The sequence below is a fragment of the Emys orbicularis genome, chromosome 3 (assembly GCF_028017835.1).
Source record: "Emys orbicularis isolate rEmyOrb1 chromosome 3, rEmyOrb1.hap1, whole genome shotgun sequence".
NCBI lineage: Eukaryota > Metazoa > Chordata > Testudines > Emydidae > Emys > Emys orbicularis.
Genome location: NC_088685.1, coordinates 62,420,584 through 62,447,446, shown reverse-complemented (window position 1 = coordinate 62,447,446; position 26,863 = coordinate 62,420,584). Strand labels below are relative to the sequence as shown.

The following is a 26,863-nucleotide window of genomic DNA, read 5'->3' as shown; positions in this document are numbered from 1 at the left end:
GATTCCATTCTAGGTGACTCACAAGCAGACTCCTCAGAAGCCAGCTCAGAGTTCACAACCTTGCAGCACTGCTCTGCCAAAGCTAGCGTCATCCCAAGCTTGCTGGGTAAGCACATAATGAGATGTTAACGTGTGGACGGATGACCAGGTAGCAGCCCAACAGATCTCTTGGATCGGCACCCATGCTAGGAAGGCTGCTGACGATGCCTGTGCCCTAGCCGAGTGAGCCGTCACGATCGCTGGCGGGAGCACCTTCGCCAGCTCAGAACAGTAACAGATGCAGGCCGCGATCCAAGATGAAATTCTTTGGGTAGACACTGGGTAACCTTTCACCCTGTCCACGACAGCAACAAACAGCTGCGTTGACTTGCGGAATGGCTTGGTCCTAGCTATGTAGAAGGCCAGCACCCGTCTGACATCCAGGGTATGCAGTCTGCGTTCCTCATCCGACGCATGAGGCAGAAGACCGTTAGCTACACGTTCTGACCGACATGAAACTGGGCGACGATCTTGGGACAGGTGCGGACGCAGCTGGACCGTGTCCTTGTAGAAGAATGTATAGGGCGGCTCCAAAGTGAGCGCCCTGATCTCAGACACCCTGAGGGTCAAAGTTATGGCAACCAAGAAATAAACTTTCCAAGAAAGAAGCAGGAGGAGCACGAAACCAGGGGCTCAAAGGGAGGGCCCTTGAGCCATGACAACACAAGATTCAGGTCCCAGGGGGAGACCGGGTCCTGGATGTGCAGGTAGAGGTGCTCCAGACCTTTTAAGAATCGTGCCATCATAGGATGGGCAAAAATCGACCTGCCTTGAAATGGAGAGTGGAACACCGAAATGGCCGCCAGGTAGACTAACCGAAGAGAGCGACAGGCTCTGGGTGCAGTAAATAGGCCAGGACATGATGCAGCGGGGCCTCCGAGACCCGAAGTTGTCAATCCGAGGCCCAACATATGAATCATTTCCACTTTTCCAGGCAGGTCACCTGGTGAACAAGACCTGCTGGACCCCAGCAGAGCATGGTCGCTCATCCGCATTCAGCCATGCAGTAGCCATGCTGTCAGGTGCAGCGCCGCCAGGTTCGGATCAGCACTGTGCCATGGTTCTGGGACAGCAGATCCGGCTGAAGAGGTAGCTGCAGCGGGGCGGATGCCAAAAGACTGAGCGACATGCCCAACCAGTGTTGGCGAGGCCACACTGGGGCTATGAGGATGATGCTCACCCTGTCCTGCTTCACTTTTATCAGGACCCTGTGAATTAGGGGCACCGGCAGGAAGGCATACATCAGCGCTCGCGATCATGTATCAAGATGGCATCTGACAGGGATCCCTTGTCCCTGCTCTGCAGGAAACAGAACACGTTTCCTGTTCTGCCTGGAAGCAAACCAGTCCACTTGGGGACTCCCCCACCTGCAGAAGATCAGGCCGACCACCTCCAGATGGAGCAACCATTCGTGGCGAGATGAGAAGGCTCTGCTGAGGCGATCTGCCACAACGTTCTTGGCACCACGTAGGTGGGCGGCCACCAGATGAATGGCATGCCACACACAAAAGTTCCAATGGCTGAGGGCCTCCTGACAGATGACCGAAGACCTGTCCCCGTCCTGCCTTTTGATGTAATACATCGCGGCGGTATTGTCCGTCAGGACCTGCACTACCTTGCCTTTTAGGTGGGGGAAGAAGGCCTGGCAGGCTAAGCGAACCGCTAAGCTCCCTGACGTTGATATGGAGGGTTAGATCGTCCCGCAGCCAGTGGCTCTGGGTGCTGAGCTCGCCCAGATGGGCTCCCCATCCCAGATCTGAGGCATAGGATACCAGAGTCAGTGATGGGGACGGAGTCACGAAGGGAACTCCCGCAGCACCAATCAGGGATCTAGCCACCAGTTGAGGGAAGAAAGGACACAGTCTGGTACCCTGTCCATCCGATCCAGGAAATGTCTGTTGGGAACGTAGACCAAGGCGAGCCATGCTTGTAGGGGCTGTAGGCGGAGCCGAGCATGGCTAACCACATATGTGCATGCGGCCATATGACCCACCAGCCATAGGCAGGTGTAGGCCGTAGAGAGCAGGTGGTTCTTCAGATGGGAGATCAGGTCCAACGTGGCCCGAATGTGCGCTTCCAGTAGGAAGGCCCTGGCCTGCATGGAGTCTAAAACAACTCCGATGAACTCTATGTGCTGGACTGGCACTAACATTGACTTTTCTATATTTATTAACAGGGCCAGGTCGCAGCAGGTGGAACATACCAGATCGAGGCTGCCCCACACTTGATCTGGAGACCTGTCCTGGATGAGCCAGTCGTTGAGGTACGGAGATAGGTGGACCCCACGACACCTGAGGTAAGCTGCTACCAGCGTCATGCACTTTGTGAACACCCTGGGGGCCAAAGAGAGGCCAAAGGGCAGCACCATGAACTGGAAATGGTGTGCTCCCACCAAAAAACAGAGGAAGCGCCTGTGCCCCAGGAATATAGAAATATGGAAAAAAGCGTCCTTTATGTCGAGAGCAGCGTAACAGTCTCCCAGAACCAGGGAGGGGATGATGGAGGCCCGGGAGACCATGCAAAACTTCTATTTCTGGAGAGACTTGTTGAAGTGGTGCAGGTCCAGGATAGGTCGGAGGCCCCCTTTGGCTTTCGGGATTAGGAAGTACCAAGAATAGAACCCCCTTCCTTTCATGTCCCGAGGAACGTCCTCCATGGCCCCCAGACGCAGAAGGTTGTCGACCTTCTGAGCGAGGAGTTGCTCGTAAGAAGGGTCCCTGAAGAGGGATGGGGAAGTGAGGGGTGGGCAAAAATTGCAGGGTATAGCCCTGAGCGATTATGTCCATGACTCAACGGTCCGATGTAACTCTCAACCAGGCTGAGTGGTAAGGGAAAAGGCAGTTGAGGAAAGGTGGTGGATCCGGGGAATTGGCTGGGGCATCGCTCTCAACCGCTCCATCAATACGGGCGCTTCTGCCCCGTCGAATGTTTAGCCTGGCAAGGCTGCGTGGGCAAGCAGGAGGCAGAAGGGCGGCGACGACCAAAGCTGGTGTCCATATCCCCTCTCCTGGCAGGTCCGGAACCAGGTTGCCACAACCTTGGCAGTGGAGGCAGCCGGAATGTCTTACGCGTTGACTGCAGCGTGTGGATGCCCAGGGAATAGAGGTTTGTTTCGGTGTCCTTTACTTTATGCTGCCTCACATCCGTTTGATCAGAAAACGGACCGTTTCCATCAAAGGAAAGGTCCTGAATGGAGGTCTGCATCTCCTGGGAGAGTCCAGCAGTTTGAAGACAGGAGCTGCGCCTCATCACCACTGCAGACGCCACCACCCTGGGTCCACCTCATCCCACACCATTTGCACGGCACAGCGGGCCGGTGAGGTGCCCTCCTGCACGAGAGTGCCAAACTCCTGGGCCTGCTCCTGCGGGAGGGACTCCTTAAATTTATGGAGTGTGTCCCAAAAATTAAAGTTATAGCGGCCCAGGAGGGCCTGGTGGTTTGCCACCCAAAACTGTAGACTTGTTCGGAAGAAAAATTTATTCAACGGCAAGTCCAGCTGCTTGGCCTCCTTGTTTTTTGGGGTGGAACTAAAGTGCACCTGCTTCTCCTTTTCCTTGGCCGCTGAGATTACCAATGAGCTGGGGGGGGGGGGGGGAAGGAGGGGGCAGGAGAGAAGGAGGGAGGGGTTTATAAAGATATTCAAAACTTTTTGCAGGAACAAAGTTCTTTCTCTCGGCTCGTTTTGAGGTAGGAGGGATGGAGAAGGGCATCTATCAAATGGCCTTGGCAATTTTGAGGACCCCTTCATGCACTGGCAGCGCTATATGGGCAGGGGTTGAGGCTGACAGGACCTTAAACGGAGTGTCCTCCTGTTCAGCCATCTCTTCCACTTGTAAGCCTAGATTGTCGGCTACCCACCGGAGCAAGGCCTGGTGGTCCTTAAAGTGATCAGGCGGGCTGGTGCTGGATGGGCCCGCGACTGCTTCATCGGGGGAGGACGAGGAAGACTGTATGGGCGGAGGGGGGAACCTGTTCCTCCTCCTCCACTGGGGAGGATGGCTTGCGGGTAGGCAAAGCCTCTTGAAGTTTGGCCACCAGGTGTTCCTCCAGTGCCGGGCCCAGCAACAACTATGCCGGTGGCCACTGCTCCACAGCAGCGGCCAATGAGTGGACTGATGGGGGCATTACCATGACTGGAACACCCCTGGCGTTCCAACACTGCCACTGAGCAGGCCACTGTCCTGGCTGCCACTGACCAGCTGCCACCACTGTTGGCTCCGATGCCCAGTCCCACCGCTGAGGCCGGGGTGACGGGCTGAAGCGGCCCTCGGTACCAGAGAAGCCCCCTTCCAGAGACCACAGAGGGACTTACGAGGCCTGGGTCCGCCTAGAGACCACTGAAACCAGACATCTGTGCCCCGCCCGAGGAGCCCGGTGCCGATAGCGTGGTGAGTAGGTGCTGTGCCGAGGAGGCTGGAGGCGGGAAGAAGATCATTCCCACGGTGTCAGTGACCCGGAATGGTGCCAGGACGATGATCTTCGGGACAGTGACCAGCGCCAGTAATATGGGGACCGGCGCCTCCCTCCTAGCGAGATGTGCCGAGACTATGGCGACCGTGACCGCAGAGCTGGCGACCGATGGTAAGCCATCGCCGATCTCAATGACATCATTGGCGACCAGCTGCTCACTGAGGAGCCTTATCGACCAACTTGCCCTCTTGGGGAGCCTTAGACGAAGCCTGCAGCACTGGTGGCGCTGGTTGTGCAGGCGGAGGCTGTGCTCCTTTGACACCTAGGCCTTTAAAGGCGTCAGTGCCAGCAGGAGAGAAGGTCCAGTCTCACTCACAGGAGTCAAAGGACCTTTTTCAGGCAGACTGTCCCAACCAGGGAGGGCCAACTGCAGGGCTTTGGTGTAGGCAGGCAGCTCGGGGCCAGCTCCTTGCTCACAGCCTTCTTCGCTGATGCCGGGGAACCGTACTTCTCAGGCCTTTTCTTTGGCACCGGCAATGTGGAGCGGTGCCAGGAGGGCACCAGTGCCAATGGTGCTCTTTGCCGATGCCGAGGTGCTGGGAGACTCATGCCGAGATGGCTTGAACACCAGGCGGAGGGCGGACGCCAAGCCTGATGTGTGTCTCCTTCTGCGTGCAAGGCTTGAAGTTCCTACAAATGCGGCACCACTCTTTAACGTGTGCTTCCCCCAGGCACTTGAGACAGATGCCGTGAGGGTCGCTAATAGGCATAGGCCTGTTACAGGAGTCGCAAGGCTTAAAGCCCAAAGACCAGGGCACAAAGTCTATGCTGGGACCTAACTACTAACACTAACTACCACAATTAACAGGTACTTAACACTAAAGATAACTATATACAAAGCCGAAAGGCACAAAGTTCAAAGAAAGTAACCTCAATTCCTTGAAGAGCAAGGAAGGCACTCCGACTGACCACCACGGGCAGTAAGTCGGAACTGAGAGGGCACAGGGTCAGGGGTGCCTGATATACCGCACCATAAGCACGGCACTCCATAGTGCACCACAGCTGCCCTACGGGTACCGCTAAGGCAAAATGTCTCCAACGGCTGTGCACGTGGGAGCGCACACACCTAGAATGGAATCAACATGAGCAAGAACTTGAAGAACAGATTAATTTTTATTATATTACAGATCAATATCTATGGAAAACTACCATCTCAAGGAGGGCACTTATGTATCTTTTTAATAACTTTTATTCTCTTTTGTCTGAAACACTAAAGAGTTATCTCTTTTGTTTAGCAGATTCCTTTTGTTTTAAAATACTAACACACAAATATTATTACTATTTTATATGGAACACAAACAAGTATTGCAAATTACTGGCATTTTCAGGTTTGTCAAAATATAACTGATCATGTTCAAGTATGGGAAATGATTGAAATAATTTAGACTCTGACCATTCTGTTGCTACATCATCAGAAAGAGAAGATTACTTACTTGTAACTGGAGGTTCTTCGAGATATGTGGTTCCTCTATCTCTATTCCACTGAGGGTTATACGCATGCAACATGCATTTGGAGCCGGAGATTTTGAAAGTAGTAGTGTCGTTTGGCCCAAGCATGTGGTCAGTCTCATGGTTTTGTCCGAGGCAATAAAAGACGGAGTGAATGGACTGCACCCTCAGTTCCTTCTGTACCGTGAACCAAGAAATCCGCAGCACAGGGGAAGGAAGGTGAGATTGGAATATAGATAAGGACCACAAATCTCGAAGAATCTCCAGTTACATGTAAGTAACCTCCTCTTCTTTGAGTGATTGTCTCAATTATATTCCACTGATGGTGATTAACAAGCAGTACCTAGTTAGGAGGAAGATGCAAGGAAGATGACAGAACTGTGGAGCAGAGAACAGCCACGCCGAATGAGACATCTGTCACAGAGTCTTGAACCAAGGTGTAATGGGAAGAAATGGTATGTACTGAACTCCTTGTGGCCGCCCTACATACATGCGTAAGCAGCACATTGTGAAGCGTGGCCATACTGGATGCCTGTGCTCTCGTGGAGTGAGCTCGTACCCCAAGGGGTGGAGACAGTTCAGATAATCGATAGAACATAATGCACCCCGAAACCCACTTAGAAATTTGCTCAGTGAATATGGCTTGCCCCTTAATCCTCTCCATTACAGCAATAAACAGTCTAGGGGACTTCCTGAATGGCCTCATCCTCTGCGGGTAAAAGGCCAGGGACCTCTGCATGTTGAGGAAGTGAAGGCACTGTTCCTCCTCTGAGGAGTGCGAATTTGGAAAGAAAGCAGGTAAGTGAATGGTTTGTTTGAGGTCAAAGCAAGGAACCGCTTTAGCAGAATCTTGAGGTGCATCTTATGGAACGTGGTGAAGGGTGATGAGGTCCATCATCATGGCCCCCAGTTTGCCTACCCTTCTCACAGAAATAATACCTACCAGGAAGGAGAGGAGAGACAGTGAGCAAGAAGCCAGAAGTTTGAAGGACGATTTCATCAATGCCGTGAGGACAAAGTTGAAATCCCACTTGGGAGCGATAGATTGAATGGGAGGATAAGTTCATAAGAGACCCTTCAGAACCTTGCAGCAAAGGGGTGCATAAAGACAAAGGTCTCCTCCACGGGGGGTGAAAAGCACTAATGGTTGCTACATGCACCTTGATGGAGTTGAGAGCGAGTGCCAAGGCCTTCAGCAATAGGAGATATCCCAAAAGGAAAGGAACACCCACAGCCCCAGGAGCAAGACCCTTCTGCTGGGCCTAGGAGGCGAAATATTGCCACTTGGCTCGATTTGACTGCCTCATGGATTTTTCCTGTTACTTGAGAATACTACTTGTACTGCTGACAAACACTTCAGTTCTAGCGAAGATACCCATCCAAAAATCAAGCTCTAAAGAGCAGCGCCTGTGGATCGATGTGTCTGATCCTGCCGTTGAGTTGCATGAGCAGTTCTAGAAAAGCCAGAAGCAGAAACGGAGGACATGCTGACATCCGGAAGAGGGAAAACGAGAATTGAAGAGGACAGAACAAGTCGATCAGGATGACCATAGCTCTCTCCCGTCTGATCTTGTGGCGGATATGGGACAGGAGCGGTAGAGGAAGAGAGGCATAATTGATGTGGTCCGACCAGCATATGACTAGGACAATGTCTTGGGAACCGGTGCAGAGCCCTTCCCTGGAGCAGTACTGGATGCATTTGCTGTTGGTGTGGGAGGCAAAGAGGTCCCTGATCGGAGTTCCCCATCAGTCAAAAATGTCATTGACTACAGAGTTGTGAAGTTCCCATTTGTGGTTGGTCACGAATTTCCTGCTGCGAGAGTCCACAATCATGTTCGGAGTCCTCTGAAGATAAGATGCGGAAAACAGGATATTGTGTGCGATGCACCAGTTCCACAAGCAAACCGCCTCTGCACAAAGTACTGGCGACTTTGTGCCCCCTTGCTTGTTTATGTAGTAAATGGTGGTGGTATCATCTAACATGATGAGAACTCGACGGGAGTGGATAGACAGGAGAAATGCACGACACACACTCCTTTCTGCCCCAAGCTCCAGGATTTTGATGTGCATGCTGGATTCCTGAGCGGTCCAAGTTCCTTGTGTCAGGTGCTAGCACATGTGGGCACCCCATCTATTGAGTGATGCATCTGTGATGATCATTGTGCATGGGGAAGACTGAAGGAAGGGTATTCTGGTGCAAAATTGAATTGGTCCTTCCACCACTGAAAACAAGATGAGAATCTTGGGTGTGTGTGGTGGTGGTGGTGGTGGTGTGAATGGGATAGTCAGTAGAAGGTCCATGGAATGGTTCGTAGGAGAATAGGCTCTCTGTAACCACAGAGAAAGCAGAGACAAGCGAAGGAGGTGACATATGTGCACATCGTCATGTAGCCAAAAAGGGAAAGGCAAGTTCTGGCAGGAACAGAAGGACTGGAAGTCACCATAGTAATCAGTTCTAACAGGGTCTGGAATCTGTCCTCTGGTAGGGTAGGCACATGCAGAGACCGCACTGATGCATGGCCCAATGAACTCTAGGGACTGTGTGGGGTCTAATGTCAATTTTTTGTTGTTGATGCTCAGCCCCAGGAAGGAGAGCAGTAGAAGCAGCAGGGAGGTAGATACTTGAGCCTCCTGTTTGGATCATGCTGCTAGCAGCCAGTCATCGAGATAGGGGAATATAAGGGCTGGTCTACACTACCATGGTAAATTGATCTAACTTACACAACTTCAGTTACGTGAATAACGTGAATAACGTAACTGAAGTAGACGTTGTTAGATCCACTTACCGCAGTGGCTACACTGCACTGTGTCGACGGGAGAGCGTCTCCTGTCTACTTCCCTTATGCTTCTCGGGGAGGTGAAGTACACAAATCGATGGGAGTGCGGATTTTCACCAGACCCGCTAAATCAACACTCGCTGCATCGATTGCAGCAGGGCCGATCTACCAGCAAGTGTAGACATACCCTAAGGATCCCTCGACACTGGAGGTGGGCAACCACTACAGAGAAAACCTTGCTAAAGACCAGTGGAGCAGTAACGAGTCCAAATGGTAGAACCCTGTATTGGAAGTGTCGAGAGCCTACCATGAATCTCAAAAACCCTCTGTGGGCAGGATGAATATGTGGAAGTAAGCGTCTTGCATATCAAAAGCCATAACCCACGTGCCTCTTTCTAGCAAGGGTATAATTGGCTGCAAGAGTGACCATAGAAAACTTTGGTCCACGTATGAAGTGAGTGAGATGACAGATCTAGGATTGGTCTCCATCCTCCTTTTTTCTTAGGTACCAGGAAATAAGTGGAATAGAACCCTGTGCCTCAAAAGGCCATGGGAACAGGTTCCGTCGCTCCCCTTTGAAGGAGGGCATCTACCTCTAGGGCAAGGATACTATCATGGGAGTGGTCCCAGAGGCAGGACAGGGGATGTGGATGAGGTAGTATCATGAACTTGATCACATAGCCATGTCAAATGGCATCCAGAACCCACTTGTCCGTTATCACACTTCAGACTGGTAGAAAGAGTGCTAGATGTTCCCCAGAGGGGGTGGGTTGTATGTATGGTGGAATGCAAGGTGGTTGTTGGCTCTCTAAATGCACTCAGAAATATCGCTTATGCGAAGACTGAGTACACGCTGTTGAAGACTGCGCTGACGGACCAGGTGGATGGGATTGTTGGGTCTTCTGATTCTTAAAAGGAGGCTCGTAGGGTTGCTCAAAGAATTGAGGAGTTCTGAACTGTTGTGCAAGGGGTGGGTGGTTGAACTTGCATTTGGGTGCTGGTGTGTATATATACACCCAGTGATCGCAGAGTAGTCTGGAGTCCTTGAGGGAGTGCAGGTAATCATCAGTCTTCGGGTTGAAGAGGAGAGAATTATTGAAAGGGAGGTCTTCAATGGTATTCTGCACCTCCCAGACAAATGCAACCAGGGTTCTCTTCTCATGACGATCCCTGTGGCCATAGTGCGTGAAGATGTGTCCACCAAATCCACCACGGCCTGGAGTGTCGTCCTGGCAACCAATTTGCCTTCCTCTAAGATAGTATGGAATTGGGCAAGGTCCTGCTGGGGAAGTTTGTCAGCAAAGTCCACTAACTGGTCATAGTTCAGAAAGTCATATTTTGCTAGTAAAGCAAGGTAACTGGAGAGCCAAAACTGAAGGCTAGCTTAAGAAAAGATCTTACAACCTACGAGGTCCAATCTCCTACCCGCCTTCTCAGTTGGAGTAGAACACAGATGATGTTGCCTGGCCTGTTCCATTGCTGCTTGAATAACCAGGGAATTGGGGGGTTGGTGAAGGGATCTGAGTTTTTCTCACCCAATACATAGCATCTCTTTTCCACCCACTTCTGGGGTGGGTGAACAGGTGGCCAGAGTATGCCAGACAGTGTGAGGCTGTTGGAGCATAGCATCGTTGACTGACATACTAACTATATACAAGAATAAAAGTCTTTTTTCTGTGTTTTAGAAAGAACATTCCAAGAGATGAGAAAACAATTGAGGCTCCGATTCAGACCATGTGGCTGTGAGAAGGGACTGCGGGCACAGGCGGTCCGCCCTGCCCTTTATCACCTCAGACCAAATCAAGGGTGCATGTACAGACCCAGGGTGCATTCGCAGACCAATGGATACTACTACTTCCCAAAATCTCCGGATGCATGGCACATGCATATTACCCTCCACAGAATAAAACAGGGATCATCATTTGAAGAAATAAATATTATAAAGGTATACACAGTACCAATATTGACTCTTTACAATTTGGATGTGTCAGAGTGGTAGATAAACATATTTTAAATCACTGAAACATTCTGTTGCCAGTTACAAACACTTTTAAATCTGTAACTATTTCCACTCTGAAACTTGAGCTGTGTCTTACTGATGCTACTCGTTTCTGAAGTTAAAATAGAATTTCGCATTTTGTATCTAACCCACCTCTAAGTGGGTTAAACAGTTTTTTGTAGCAGGAGACAGAGGCAAATCAGATTGACATGAACTGCAGTGACGTTTCTGTTGTACCTTCCTCTTAATTTCAGATTCCGATTCTGATCCTGACTCTTCTGTGTTCTCCATTATACTTTCTATGGGGGAAAAAAAAAATCAAATAAATTAACACAGAGAAATCAATGTCTTAGCTTTAGATGCAGAAAAGACTTTTGACAGGAGTGGGCTGGAGGTGTATGTTTTACACTGTAGAAAAATTTGGATTGGAACCCATATTTAGTTCTTGGATCCAACTGTTATATTCTTACCTAGTCCCCCATATCACAACCAACAATGTGACCTCTTCAGCCTCTTCTGGGGTACTAGAAAACTGTGTTTGCTGGCCCCATTAACTTTTTTATTTGGCTCTTGAGCCCCTGGCAATAGCTGTACAGGCTCATTAAAATATCTGAGGCATACAACTTGGTTCCATGGAGTATAAATTGATGTTATATGCAGACAATACCCTTTTGCATACATCCAAAACCAGAAACCACTATTCCAACCTCCCTATCATTAATTCAAAAATTCAGAGCAATATCTGGTTACAAAATAAATTGGGAAAAATCAGAACTATTTCTCTGTTGTCATGTAGTTGGGCTTTTTCCACAGGCAAACTGATGCAATTAAGTACCTCAATATACAAGTACCAAGAAACATTAATAAATTTATCTTCACTAGTTTGGAATCCGTCCTCTGTCAAATAACTAGTTATATAAATAGGTGGCATCCACTCTCCCTGAGCCTGTAGGGAACGGTTAGTACAATAAAAATGAATATTCTGCCTAGACTACTCTATATTCTATCTATATCCCTCTGTCTAATCAATGCCCATTAACTCCAGCTCCCTATAGCCAAAAGGTGGGTTTGCGCTCCCAGACCTACAAAATTACTATTGTGCTTTTATCATGTTACAGATGTCAAATTGGTTCCAGCATTCTAATACCCTTATATCTATACAGGAGGAAGCGGAAAGGGTATTAATGCATCCAATTCCTCCCATGGAGCTCCTGGGTGCTTCTTTTTGTCCAATGGAAAAAAAATAAGGTGCCTACAGTGGTGGCTGCGAGGAGGGTCTGGATTATCCTAGCTAAGAGGTACCAATTTCATCCTCACTACAAATTACCTATCAAGTGTAACTCAAACTTGCAAATTTGGGGGGGAGGGGGGGAAGGAGAGGGAACTATAATTACAAAGAACTAGCTGAGCAAGGGCATGAAACAGATTTCCCAATTAGTCAAGGATAAAGGCTCTTGTCTCTTTTCTAAACACTAAAGAAACCATATGACCTGCCACCCTCATTAGAGTGGCTGTCCTTACAACTAACACACTTGCTAATGTATCAATTTGGTCTGGATGCCCTAGGACTGTCACAGGCCCCAGAGCTACTGGGGACCTTGGAATGCTTCATAATCTCCCCCAAGCCTATGTTCACTATGTATGCTTTACTAACAAAGAAAAATTCCAGTGGTCTGGAGTGCTTTGTGAAAGCATAGGAAGGGGAGTTATCACAGCCCGTAAAAGAACCCCAGTGGCAGACTATATATGTTAAAAATGCTTCTGTGGATCTCAGGCTACACCCGATACAGCAAAAGATTCTATTCAAAACATACTCGATGCCACAAAGGTTGAGCAAGATAGAGTCTTGTCCTCTGATGTTTGTTGGCACTGTAATAAAGAAAAAGGAACTCGGATACATATGCTATGGGACTGTCCAGCTGTCAGGCAGCTGTGGAAAGAGGTATGCACAAGAGTGAAAATAGTGCTTGGTTTCAGCAACCAAATCTTAGCTGAAAGTTATATCATAGGTTCTGTACCTACTACACTGGAGTAACTCCATCACAAAAACTTGGGTTCTTGAGGACTGTAATGACTACCAACTGCATGATTTTACAAAAATGGAGAAGTAGGCTTATATCCAGAATATAGCAATGCCATTTGTACCTGTATGAGTTAGCAGTGAAAGAAAGAAGAGCTTATAGACATGGAGAGCAATTATATGAATTTGAAGACATCTGGACTCCATTTCTTGATACATTTGGATAAAGAATGCTGAGATAGATCAGGTGGAATGAAAGTCTGGCATTCTGTGAGCTATCAGCTTTTTCCCTTTCCTCTTCCCCATCTCCACCTTCCCTTTTTTGACTATTTGTTTGTCTCTTTTTTATTGTTACCCCTAACGTAATATTATGTTTGTCTGATTTATCATGCCATTCAGCCATATCTGCATGGCTGAATGGCATGATAAACATATGAATGGTTAAGTGACAACTTTGCTAGTGAAGTAAAACTAGCTGTAACCAATAGACATAATACCCAATCAAGTTTCAACTACATAGAGGAATAGCTAATGATTAGGGCCCTACCAAATTCATGGTCCATTTTGGTCAATTTCATAATCATAGGATTTTTTAAAAATTGTAAATGTCATGATTTCAGCTATTTCAATCTGAAATTTCACCGTGTTGTAATTGTAGGGATCCTGACCCAAATGGGGGGTGGGGGATGGGGGGGGCACGGTACTGCTACCCGTACTTCTGTAGTGCTGCTAGCGGCAGCGCTGCCTTCAGAGCTGGGCAGCTGGAGAGTGGCGGCTGCTGGCTGGCCAGCTCTCAAGCCAGAGCCACCACCATCAGCAACAGCACAGAAGGATGGCATGGTATGGTATGGCCACCCTTACTTCTGCGCTGCTGCTGGTGGGGTGCTGCCTTTAGAGCTGGGTGCCTGGCCAACAGTCACCACTCTCCGGCCACCCAGCTCTGAAGACAGTGCATAAGTAAGGGTGGCAATACCACAGCCCCCTTAAAATAATACTATGACCCCCCCGCAACTCCCTTTTGGGCCTGGATCCCCAATTTCAGAAATACTGGTCTCCCCCGTAAAATCTGTATAGTATAGGTCAAAAGCACACAAAACACCAGATTTCATGGGGAGAGACCAGATTTCACAGTCCGTAATGCGTTTTTCATGGCCGTGAATTTGGTAGGGCCCTACTAATGATTTTCTAAATAAAGAATAAAAAAAAAAAAAAAAAAACACCAAAAGAAAAATGTTGAACTTTTTGTTTTAGAAATCAGTCACCATTTGCAGATACCCGTTTTATAAATGGACCTGGGGTGTGCCTCAGTGAAATCTGTAATTTTAATATTATTTCCTAGCAGGCGACCTTGTCTTGAAAACACCTTGCTAACTTCACTACACACCAGAAGAACCCAGTCTCTGGCAATGGAGACTCTGCCAAGAATAAAGAAAAGGAAGTAGTACATGACTCCTACAGCTTCTGCTTTACCATGAAAAGCTCAGAGCCAACGCAACCTCAGAAATGAGGAAAGGCCAGGCCAGCCAAGGAGGTGGTGATTTCCATAGGAAATCTACTGATGGGAGCACTTACTTGGAGCAACTGTGAAATACCAAGGGTTGTCTTAATTGGGAGTTTTTCCACTGGTACAAACCCAGTGTAGATGTTATGCATTGGTATAAGCTGTTTCTGCGCAAGCCCTACTTTACAAAGGTGGAGCTCATCTATACTGATGGAGCTGCACTAGCATAGCTACACTGGTACAAAAAATCCTTAATGCAAAAAAGCCCTAGTTTACGTTTTCAGATAGGCTACTTTGCACAATGTTGTAAAAATAATGGCTTCTCATTTCAAGATTATTTTAACAAAAATGTGCAATTTACTCTAATTGCATTTAATTATAATATTTTATTTTACATTAGAACTTTCTTTTAAGGCTACACTATTTAAAATAGATATACATGCCATTTAAACGAAGTACTGATTGTCCCATTCTCCCTCACACCCCCATCTCCCTGACAACTGCATGGATCATTGACGCTTACATTTAGAGAAGGATCTATTTTCAATCAAGAAATAATTGAACTTTAAGAGGATTCTATTCATATACAGAATTTAAAGTTAAAAATGTTTACATATTTCAGTTAATACTAAGATAAAATGAGAAATAATTCCAGCAGAATCATTAGGACACTGTCGGTTGGGTAAAAAAGCATATTACCTCAAGTTCTCCTTTGATAATCTGGATCCCTACCAAGGAAACTCAATACCTCTGATATTCTATTATTATATATTTGTAATACCACATTACCTATGAGTCCTGGACTTGGACCAGAATCCCACTGACCTAAGTGCTGTACAAACACAGAACAAAAAAAGATGGTCCCTGCCCCAGAGAGTTTATAATGTAAGTATAAGAAAAGAGACAGAAGACAGGCCAACAGGGGTGTACAAGGAAACAATACTGATCAGCAGGATAGGCAGAAGTCTCAGCACACCAACAGCCTAACTGTTAATTTTTTTGTAGTTTTAAGGAAGGCTTGAATGAGGATGAGTTAGCTTTACAGATGTTTATGGGGAGCTCCTCCTTAGCACGAGGGACAGCACGGAGAAAGCACAAAGGTGCTTGTTAGAAAATTTAACAAGTGGGCGACAGAGACTGGCATTATTGGCTGACTGGAGGTGGACATCAACCTCTTAACAGTGAATGAGATGTGATAGATAGGGTGGGGACAGGCTGGGAGGGGCCTTCAAAGTGAAGACAAGTGGCTTATATGTGATGCAATAGAGGGGGAAGCTGATGGAGGGATGCAAAGAGAGGGGTGACATAGCCAAAGCAATGGGCTAGGACAGGGGTTCTCAAACTGGGGGTCGGGACCCCTTAGGGGGTCATGACATTATGTGGGGGGTTGCGAGATGTCAGCCTCCACCCCAAACCCTGCTTTGCCTGCAGCATTTATAATGGGGGGAGGGATAGCTCAGTGGTTTGAGCATTGGCCTGCTAAACCCAGGGTTGTGAGTTCAATCCTTGAGGGGGCCATTTAGGGATCTGGGACAAAAATCTGTCTGGGGATTGGTCCTGCTTTGAGCAGGGGGGTGGACTAGATGACCTCCTGAGGTCCCTTCCAACCCTGGTATTCTTTAAAAAAAAAAAAAAAAAAAAAATTAATGGGGGGGAGGGATAGCTCAGTGGTTTGAGCATTGGCCTGCTAAACCCAGGGTTGTGAGTTCAATCCTTGAGGGGGCCACTTAGGGATCTGGGGCAAAATCAGTACTTGGTCCTGCTAGTGAAGGCAGGGGGCTGGACTCGATGACCTTTCAAGGTCCCTTCCAGTTCTAGGAGATGGGATATCTCCATTTATTTATATTTATTTTTAAAATGGTGGGGGGGGGAGGGGGGGTCACACTCAGAGGCTTACTGTGTGAAAGGGGTCACCAGTACAAAAGTTTGAGAATCACTGTCCTAGCCCAGTGATTCTCAAACTATGTGTCAGGACCTGTTTTAATGGGGTTGTCAGGGCTGGCGTTAGACTTGCTGGGGCCCAGGGCCAACACCCAATCCCCACCGCCTGGGGCCGAAGTTGAAGCCCGAGATCATAAGTCCTGGGCGGCTGGGCTCAGGTTACAGGCCCCCTGCCCAGGGCTGAAGCCCTTGGGCTTCATCTTTGGCCAGCTCGCCCACCCAGGGTGGTGGGACTTGGGCTTTGCCCCCTCCACACACACACTTGGGTGGGCTCATGCTTCGGTACCCCCCCCTCCTGGGGACACATAGTAATTTTTGTTGTCAGAAGGGAGTCACGGTGCAATGAAGTTTGAGAACCGCTGGGCTAGGACAATGACCTTTGCAACAGCATTTGAATGGATATGAGTGGGACAAGACTGCATTTGTCAAGGCCAGAGAAAAAAATTGCAGTAATTAAGACATGAGGTAATAGCCTGGATAAGAGTTTCAGATCTGAGGAATAACAGGAAAGGCTGTATTTTACAGCTGTTATGCAGAAAGTATCGGCAAGATTTAGACATAGCCTGGGTAGGTCTAGGTCCAGGTCAGAGTCAAAGATGACACCCAGGTTATGGGATTGAGCAACAGGCAGGATGATAGTGTCGCCCACAGTGTTTGAGCTAGGAGGTAGCATGGAGGGCTGGACAGGAGAAGGAAAAAGGGGTTACTCACCTTGTGCAGTAACTCTAGTTTTTCTAGAGTTGTCCCACTATGATACTCCACTATAGGTGTATCCGAGTCCCTATGCCTCAGCTCAGAGATTTTAGGTAGCAGTGTCCGTTTGGACCGCACATGTGCTGTCCCTGTCTCATGCCTTGCCTTGAGGTTATCTAGTGCTGAACAGGTGAACCGTCTTCAGTTCCTTCTCTATCACAGAGCCCTTATTAAGAGCTCTGAAGTAGACAGCGTTGGGTTGTGGGAAGGTGGCGAGTCATGAAGCACCCATAGGGACATGCATCTCGAAGAACCACAGTTACTGCACAAGGTAAGTAACCTCCTCTTCTTTGAGTAATGTCTCTACAGGTGCACCACTGTAGGTGATTACAGCAGTAAATGGAGGGTTGGGGCTTCAAAGTAGAGTCTAGTACTGATGATAAAAACCATGGATCCAAATACAGAATCTGATGTCAAGTCATAGGTGATCGCATAATGTTCCACAAAAGTAAGAGCAGATGCCCAAGTTGCTGCTCTGCATATTTCTGTGATGCGAACGTTTTTCATGAAGGCTATAGGAATGAGTTCAAACTGCAGATGGAGGTTGAAGATTGAGGGTATAATAGCAATAGGTAATGCATGGGACAGGGTCAGGCCAGATGGCCACAGGAAAGTGATAGAAGGTAGATACATTAGCCCCAGATTAAGCCGGTCCCTTTTCCCTGAGTAAGATAATAGACTGTTCCAGAACAATCAGGAAGTTGCTGGAACCAATTAAGGTAGGCAGGTTAATTAGGACACCTGGAGCCAATTAAGAAGCTACTAGAATCAATTAAGGCAGGCAGGCTAATCAGGCACCTGGTTTAAAAAGGACCTCACTTCAGTTAGTGAGGGGTGTGCGAGGAGCTGAGAGTGGGAAGGCGTACTGCTGGAGGACTGAGGAATACAAGCGTTATCAGGCATCAGGAAGAAGGTCCTGCAGTGAAGATAAAGAAGGTGTTGGGAAGAGGCCATGGAGAAGTAGCCCAGGGAGTTGTAGCTGTCATGCAGCTGTTACAGGAGACACTGTAGACAGCTGCAATCCACAGGGCCCTGGGCTGGAACCCGGAGTAGAGGGCGGGCCCGGGTTCCCCCCCGCATTCCCCCAACTCCCTATTTGATACAAGAGGAGTTGACCTGGACTGTGGGTCCCACCAGAGGGGAAGGACCCTGGCCTGTCCCCCGACCCACTAGGTGGGTGAGCAGAGACTGCAGGGATTGTTCTCCTCCCCTTTCCCCATGCTGGCCAGTGATGAGGTTAGCTGAATGAATGGCAGGTTTGGGCTACTAGCAAAAGTGACCAAACTGAGGGCTGCCGTGAATCTCTGAGGCGAGCAAATCTGCCAATAAGCGCAGGACCCACCAAGGCAGAGGAGGAACGTTGTCACATGCAGTTCAATATCCCTCTAGAGAGCCTTTGATTTTAGACTGAGGATCCTTTAGACCTCTCTGCAATCAAAAAGAACAGTTTAAGAGATTTTCTGAAGTTTTTTGTTCTATCCAAATAGAACACCAAAGCTCTCCTGACAGAGTGTATGTAATATTGCTTCTCTCGTCACGGTGTGGCTTTGGCAAGAAAGTTGGGATGTGAATAAGTTTGTTGATATGGAAGGCAGAGAAACTTTGGGAGGAACTTTGGGTGTGGTCTCAGTGTGATCTTATAACTAAACAAAAAAAATGTTTTGTGAAGGGTGGGTGTGCCATTCCCCAGTTAGCTGAGACAAGGTGATGGCTATTAGGAACGCTGTTTTCATAGATATATAAGCGAGCATGTGACCGTGGGTTCAAAAGGAGGCTTGTTAAGGCACTTAAGGATCAGGTCAAGGCCCCATGTTGGTGTAAGACATCTGAGTTGTGGGAAGAAGTTACCCAGACCCTTGAAGAATCTTTTTGTTGTAGGATGAGTGAATAAGGAGTAGCCATCTATATTATGATGAAATGGCAGTTATGGCTGCGAGGTATATCTTTACTGAACACGGAGATAATCCTGACTTTTTTTAGACCTAGGATGTAGTCTAGTACTAGCGGGAGGGGAGAGCATGTGGTGGTAATGTGTTTTGAGTCACACCAGATTTGGAATCTTTTCCACTTCTGCATATACTTATGACAAGTCATTTTTCTGTTATGTAATAGCACCTCTTTCACATCCTCTGAACAGGACATCTCTATGCTTTCGAACCATCCACAAACTATAGTCAAAGAACCTATAAACTGAGATGGCGGATCTGTTCAGTGTTCTGAGAAAGGAGATGAGGAAGGGACTGAAGAGTGATTGACGGGCTAACCGCTAACTAACGGAGTAAGTTTGTCTTGGCCACGTGGAAACTGAGAATAACTTTTGTTCTCTCATCCTATCTTGAGCAAGACCTTCAATATGACAGGAATTGGAGGAGAAGCGTAAAGGAAACCTGTGTTCCAGTGAAAGATGAAGGCATCTCCTAGCAAATGATGTCCCAAACCGGCTGTGGAGCAGTACTGGGAGCAATTTTTGGTTTTGGCCCTGACAAATAAATCTATTTTTGGGACTCCGCAATGCCGAAATAACCACTGGAAATAATATCAGACAAGTAGGTAGGGCAATTATCTTTTCCCAGTTTTGTTGAAAAAGAACAAGGCGGTGTCCGAAGAGATGTAGATAGTTTGAGTTTTGCAGCAATTGATAGTGAGAATGATAGGTTAGGGCCTCGACCAATGTCTCCAAATTGATGTTTCGACGTTGAGGGCTGTACAATTGAAGTTGGGGGGGACGGGGACTGTCGACTTTTGTTTTGGTATCTCGTCTTTTCCGCTGGGGTTCGTAGTGTCACTGGGGTGATGGGAACTGAGCTGGTTAGGATCTTTGTAATGTCTGCAATTTGCTGTACTTTATTTTCTGTGTATGTAGATCCCCACAGATTGAAATGTGGCTCTTGGAGTCCTTCTCTGTTTGGAGTGAAGCGTCTGTCTTCTCCACAAAGAGTTTGGATCCTTCAAATGGAAGGTCCTCCACTGTAAAGCCATGAAGATCTCGTCGTTACTGCCACCATTGATACGGAGCAGGCAGCTGTATCCATGGCATCTAATGCAGTCTGTAGTCCTGTCCTTGCCAGAAGCTGGCCCATGGCAATGATGGCTTGGAACTGCTCTCTTTGATCATTTGGGAGATGATCAATAAAGGAACTGAGTTTCCCATAATTGATGTGATTCTATTTCACCATCAAGGCCTGATAACTTGCAGTCCTGAACTGCAGGGTTGCTGAGGAGTAAAATTTCCTGTCAAATAAGTCCAGTCTTTTCCAAACCTTGTCATAAGGTGTTGGTTTAGCAGTCTGCCACGTTCATTTATAGCCTCTACCACAAGGGAGTTCGGTGATGGAAGGGAAAAAAGAAAGTCCACGTCTTTAGAGGTGACATAATAAATATTTTTTGTCTGCCCTTTTGCATGTGGATGTTATCATGGCCAGTGTTTGCCAGATGATTTTGGCTGGGTCTAGTATGACCTCGTTGATTTGGAGTGCAATACAAGGGGGATCTGAAGCAAGTCCACCACTCTCTTGGTGAGGTCTTGAAATCGTTTGAATTTGTCTGCCCTAGATGGTGGAGGAGGCATCACAGTTTCATCTGGAGATGATGATGAAATGTGTGTTGCTGGAGTAATTTCTTTATCCAACCTTGCTTCCTGCTCCTCAAAGGTCTCCTCTCAAGGATCAGGGGGTCTAGAAAGGGAAGCTGAGGAAGATTGCCTTCCAGGGGGATAGAGGAAGACTCTCGAGGTCCTAGAAAACTGGGTCTATGGGCTGCCCAAGGGTAACAATACTGCCACTGGGGTGGTGGAACCCAAGGGTGTCCATACCAAGTCGGTGGGGGCCTTGTCTGTCGTATTTGTAATGCAGTTGTCATAATCGTCGATCCCACAATTTGAGGATGATCTCTACCACAGATTTACATATGCGTCCTGAGATGACTCAGGAGTCCGTTCCTGGAACCACAGATCAGCCCACAGTAGGTACAGAGGGGGCGGACTGGGGCAGGAAGAGGCAGGGCGGGCTTGAGGGAAGGGGTGGAGTGGGGGTGGGCCAGAGCATCCCCCAGCACATTAGGAAGTTGGCGCCTCTGGCTAATATAATCCTGGGATGTATAAACAAGGGAATCTTGAGTAGGAACAGAGGTTATATTACCTCTGTATTTGGCACTGCTGCAATACTGCGACCTCTGCAGTAACAGCGTGTCCATTTCTTCTGTCCACAATTCAAGACAAATGTTGATAAATTGGAGAGGGTTCAAAGAAGAGTCATGAGAACGATTAAGGATTGGAAAACTTGCCTTATAGTGGCTGAGCTCCCTGAGTCTATTTTGCTTAAAAGGAGGGAAGAAAAAAAAAAAAAAAAAAAGATAAGGGATGATCTGATCACAGTTTATGATAATGGGCTCTTCAATCTAGCAGGAAAAGGCATAAAAAGATCCAATCATTATAATTTGAAGCTAGAGAAATTCAAAATGGAAATAAGTTGTAAATTTTTAACAGTGATAATTGATCACTGAAACAGATTACCAGAGATTGTGATTGAAATTTTCCAGTGACAGAGAATCCAAGCATCACTGGATGTTTTTTCTAAACCATATGCTCTAGCTCAAACAGAAATTATTTTGAGAAAGTTCTATGGTCTGAGTTATGCATGAGGTCAAACTAGATGATCACAGTGGTCCCTTCTGGATTTAATGTGCATGAATCACTGAAGTAGAGGCAGAAGGTGGGGAAGATTTGAGGAGTAAGTTAAAAGTAGAAAAAAAGGTGTCTGGGATTGTGGATGTGGGATTCAGCTAAATTGAAGAAGTATAGTTGCTTAGCTTGGAAGATATAGAACTGAAAGAGAAAATAATGATTTTCCACCATTACAAAGTCAATCTGGTACTAGGATTTTCACAAGAGAAGCTCTGCAGTGTTAGAGCAGGAGCAGAGGAAGCAGATGTTGGGAACGAGACAGCGCTAAGGGTTGGCAAGACAGACATTGCACTGGGAAAGAAGTGCAAAAGAGTTAAGGGTGGAGGAGAGTGAAGCATGGGGAGAACCAATAAACATATCATGGGGAGAGAGGGCAGGGAGGAGAAGGCTGAGAGCAGATGAGAAAATCAATGCTGATGGATTGGAAGTTGTGTAAAAGCCAAGTGACAGGCGAGGGGGGTTGATATGTGAGGGTGAATGAGATCAGGTGATGGTCAGAGAGGTGGAACTTGACAACAGAGAGAGAGCAGTGCTAGAGGAAGAGCAAGTTAAGTGAACAAACTCTTTGGTGAATGGGAGACTTGAACCATGGCTGCAGGTTGAAAGAAGAGGTGAAGATGAGGAAACATGCAGCTAAAGGGGTCAAATGAGTCATCAACATGGAAGCTGAAGTCACCAAAGAAGAGTGTGTGAGAGTTTATGAGAAGAGGAAAAGAGAGAGAGAGAGAGAGAGAGAGAGAGAGAGAGAGAGCCAGGAGTCAAAAAATCACAGAGGAATGTTGATGAGGAGGATGTGGGTGGATGACAGCAACACAAGAACATAAGAATAGCCGTACTGGATCAGACCAATGGTCCATCTACCCCAGTACTCTGTCTTTCAACAGTGGCCAATTCCCAGATGCTTCAAAGGGAATGAACAGAACAGAGCAATTATCAATGGAGTCATCCAATCCAGCATCTGGCAGTCAGAGGCTTAGGGGCACCCAGAGCATGCAGTTGTGCCCCCTGACCATCTTGGCTAGTAGTCATTGATGGATCTATCCTCCATGAGCTTATCTAATTCTTTTTTGAACTCAGTTATACTTTTGACCTTCACAACATCCCCTGGCAATGAGTTCCACAGATTGACTGTGCATGTGTGGAGAACTACTTCCTTTCACTTGTTTTAAACCAGATACCTATTAATGTCTTTGGGTGACCTCTGGGTTCTTGTGTTAAGTGAAGGAGTAAATAACACTTCCTTATTTACTTTCTCCACACCATTCATGATTTTATAGACCTCCATCATATCCTCCCCCCATCATTCTTTTCAAAGCTGAACAGTCCCAGTTTTTTTAATCTCTCCTCATATGGAAACTTTTTTATACCTCTAATCATTTTTGTTGCCCTTCTCTGTTACCTTTTCCATTTCTAATATAGCTTTTTAGACATGTGGTGACCAGAAGTGCATGCAGTATTCAAGGTTTTTGGCATACCATGGATTTTAGTGGCATTATGATATTTACTGTTTCATTATCCCCTTTCTAATTGTTCCTAACACAATTAGCCTTTTTGACTGCCACTGCACACTGAGCAGATGTTTTCAGAGAACTATCCACAAGGACTCCAAGATCTTTCATGAGTGGTAACAGCTAATTTAGACCCCATCATTCTGTATGCTTTCCAATATGTAATACTTTACATCAACATGGAATTTGATCTGCCATTTTGTTGCCCCAGTCACCCAGTTTAGTGAGATCCCTTTGGAACTCTTTGTGGTCTGTTCAGACTTCACTATCTTGAATAATTTTGTATCATCTGCAAACTTTGCCACCTCACTATTAACCCCCTTTTCCAGATCTTTATGAATATGTTGAACAACACTGGCCCCAATACAGATCCCTGGGGACACCACTATCTACCTCTCTTCATTCTGAAAACTTACCATTTATTGCTACCCTTTGTTTCCTGCCTTTTAACCAGCTACTGATTCACAAACTCCTCTTAGCCAAACTGAAAGGGCACTTCTTCATTCTTCTTGATTTATCCACCACTTTTGACATTCAAGTATCTAACACTCCTCCTTTTCCTCTTTTCTCATATTTTACAACTCCTGGTTTCTCTTTCTGCATTTCCTTTAATATTATCCATCCATTAAGAAGCATCATGATATCTGTTTCACTCAGACTCAGGACACTAAACATATAAACCAGCATGCACAAAAGGTAAATCATTGAGAAATACAAAGCTTTTTAAAGAGTTACCAGCCATGAAATATGTAGATTTTTCAGAAAAGTGTGCATATTTAGGAAGTAAAACAATCTTCTTTTCTCCACTCTAAGTTTGCTTAGCTATAGCTAATACGTTTTACATAGACCTTGCAATTTATATTTCAAGTTATTTACATGGAGTTTATTGACTCTTGAAGTGTTAGTACGCCTAGGTTTTTGTTTGTCGAACTAACTTATAAAACATTTTCAAGGCATGAAAAAAATACTTTAACAATAGTTACTATTAGTCTGGATTCTCTCCCTAATTGAGTAGCGTCCAGCCTTTTCAGCCTGCGGGCTGAACATTATTTCAGAAAGTTTAAGGGGCCCCAACCAATACTTAAGGGCATATACTCTGTCCTGTTCTACTCCCATTAAGTATCAGAGGGGTAGCCGTGTTAGTCTGAATCTGTAAAAAGCAACAGAGGGTCCTGTGGCACCTTTAAGACTAACAGAAGTATTGGGAGCATAAGCTTTCGTGGGTAAGAACCTCACTTCTTCAGATGCAAGTAATGGAAATCTCCAGAGGCAGGTATAAATCAGTATGGAGATAACGAGGTTAGTTCAGTCAGGGAGGGTGAGGTGCTCTGCTAGCAGTTGAGGTGTGAACACCAAGGGAAGAGAAACTGCTTCTGTAGTTGGATAGCCATTCACAGTCTTTGTTTAATCCTGATCTGTAAAAACAGCAAAAAAACTTCAGGACCAGACTCCAAAGAGAAACTGCTGAGCTCCAGTTCATTTGCAAATTTGACACCATCAGATCAGGATTAAACAAAGACTGTGAATGGCTATCCAACTACAGAAGCAGTTTCTCCTCCCTTGGTGTTCACACCTCAACTGCTAGCAGAGCACCTCACCCTCCCTGACTGAACTAACCTCGTTATCTCCATACTGATTTATACCTGCCTCTGGAGATTTCCATTACTTGCATCTGAAGAAGTGAGGTTCTTACCCACGAAAGCTTATGCTCCCAATACTTCTGTTAGTCTTAAAGGTGCCACAGGACCCTCTGTTGCTACTCCCATTAAGTTGCCTATGCAGTGCAAAGGGAACAAACACCTGACAGTTCCCTACTGAGAATTCCCCTGATATGGGGAAGTTCACATCAGGCACAGAGACAGGTCTAATCACCAGCTCCCACACCACATTCCTTTCACCCCCTAAGGTAGAGGGGTGAGTCAAAAATGGAGAGGGAACATGGCTAAAGTGCAATGTACTCAAACTCCCCCAGCTGGCATATGGTCCCTAAGACTCAGCTGGTGATAGAGCAGCCCCCAGTTGCTGATTCTCAACTTCCTCCCCACCCACAGTCTGTTGGACTGCTACTAGTTGAGTCTTGTTTCAAAGTTAGGCTGTAATCTCTTCAGGGCAAGATTCAAATCTTCCTACTACTTTGTACAGCCCCTTAGTACAATGAGGTTTCAACTCCGAGTGGGGTTTTTGGGTGCTATTACAAAACAATTACTACAGTTAAATAAAAAAAACAAATCCATCCCTTAGTCTCCTGCTTCAAGATGCTGCTCCATGAAAAATATAAAGCTACAAAGACATTTTGCCATTCTCTTTTGTACAAAGCTAAGCGCTTCAGTGCAGGGATTCTTACTTGTTAGATACATCATATACTACACTTTTGCAGTGTTACAGAAATACCATTTCAACCACTGATAGTTTAGTTTTTTCATTTGAGTTCACCTTTTAAAAATTGAGATCTAATTTGAAATTCACAATAATATGACAGCATGTATTGCATAATTCAGTCCACACAAAGGGCCAGATTCAGCTTTCCAGACAGACTGGAGTACTGTCATGGATGGATATAAACTGTTCAGGAAGGACAGGCAGGGCAGAAAAGGTGGGGGAGTTGCGTTGTATGTAAGAGAGGAGTATGACTGCTCAGAGCTCCGGTATGAAACTGCAGAAAAACCTGAGAGTCTCTGGATAAAGTTGAGAAGTGTGAGCAACAAGGGTGATGTCGTGGTTGGAGTCTGCTATAGACCACCAGACCAGGGGGATGAGGTGGATGAGGCTTTCTTCTGGCAACTAGCAGAAGTTGCTAGATCGCAGGCCCTGGTTCTCATGGGAGACTTTAATCACCCTGATATCTGCTGGGAGAGCAATTCAGCGGTGCACAGACAATCCAGGAAGTTTTTGGAAAGTGTAGAGGACAATTTCCTGGTGCAAGTGCTGGAGGAACCAACTAGGGGCAGAGCTTTTCTTGACCTGCTGCTCACAAACAGGGAAGAATTAGTAGGGGAAGCAAAAGTGGATGGGAACCTGGGAGGCAGTGACCATGAGATGGTCGAGTTCAGGATCCTGACACAAGGAAGAAAGGAGAGCAGCAGAATACGGACCCTGGACTTCAGAAAAGCAGACTTTGACTCCCTCAGGGAACAGATGGGCAGGATCCCCTGGGAGAATAACATGAAGGGCAAAGGGGTCCAGGAGAGCTGGCTGTATTTTAAAGAATCCTTATTGCGGTTGCAGGAACAAACCATCCCAATGTGTACAAAGAATAGTAAATATGGCAGGCGACCAGCTTGGCTAAACAGTGAAATCCTTGCTGATCTTAAACGCAAAAAAGAAGCTTACAATAAGTGGAAGATTGGACAAATGACCAGGGAGGAGTATAAAACTATTGCTCAGGCATGCAGGAATGAAATCAGGAAGGCCAAATCACACTTGGAGTTGCAGCTAGCAAGAGATGTTAAGAGTAACAAGAAAGGTTTCTTCAGGTATGTTAGCAACAAGAAGAAAGTCAAGGAAAGTGTGGGCCCCTTACTGAATGAGGGAGGCAACCTAGTGACCGAGGATGTGGAAAAAGCTAATGTACTCAATGCTTTTTTTGCCTCTGTCTTCACAAACAAGGTCAGCTCCCAGACTGCTGCACTGGGCAGCACAATATGGGGAGAAGGTGACCAGCCCTATGTGGAGAAAGAAGTGGTTCGGGACTATTTAGAAAAACTGGACGTGCACAAGTCCATGG

General features: G+C 46.7%; 1 protein-coding gene across 1 annotated transcript in view; it reads right to left on the bottom strand.

Annotated features, from left to right (window-relative positions):
- The window catches only part of SENP6 (SUMO specific peptidase 6), a 165,544-nt gene that overhangs the window by 57,972 nt on the left and 80,709 nt on the right, over positions 1-26,863 (bottom strand). Inside the window, exon 8 of the mRNA XM_065402243.1 lies at positions 10,889-11,034. Within this exon, the coding sequence (XP_065258315.1) occupies positions 10,889-11,034 (146 nt within the window). The remainder of the gene's footprint in view (positions 1-10,888; positions 11,035-26,863) is intronic.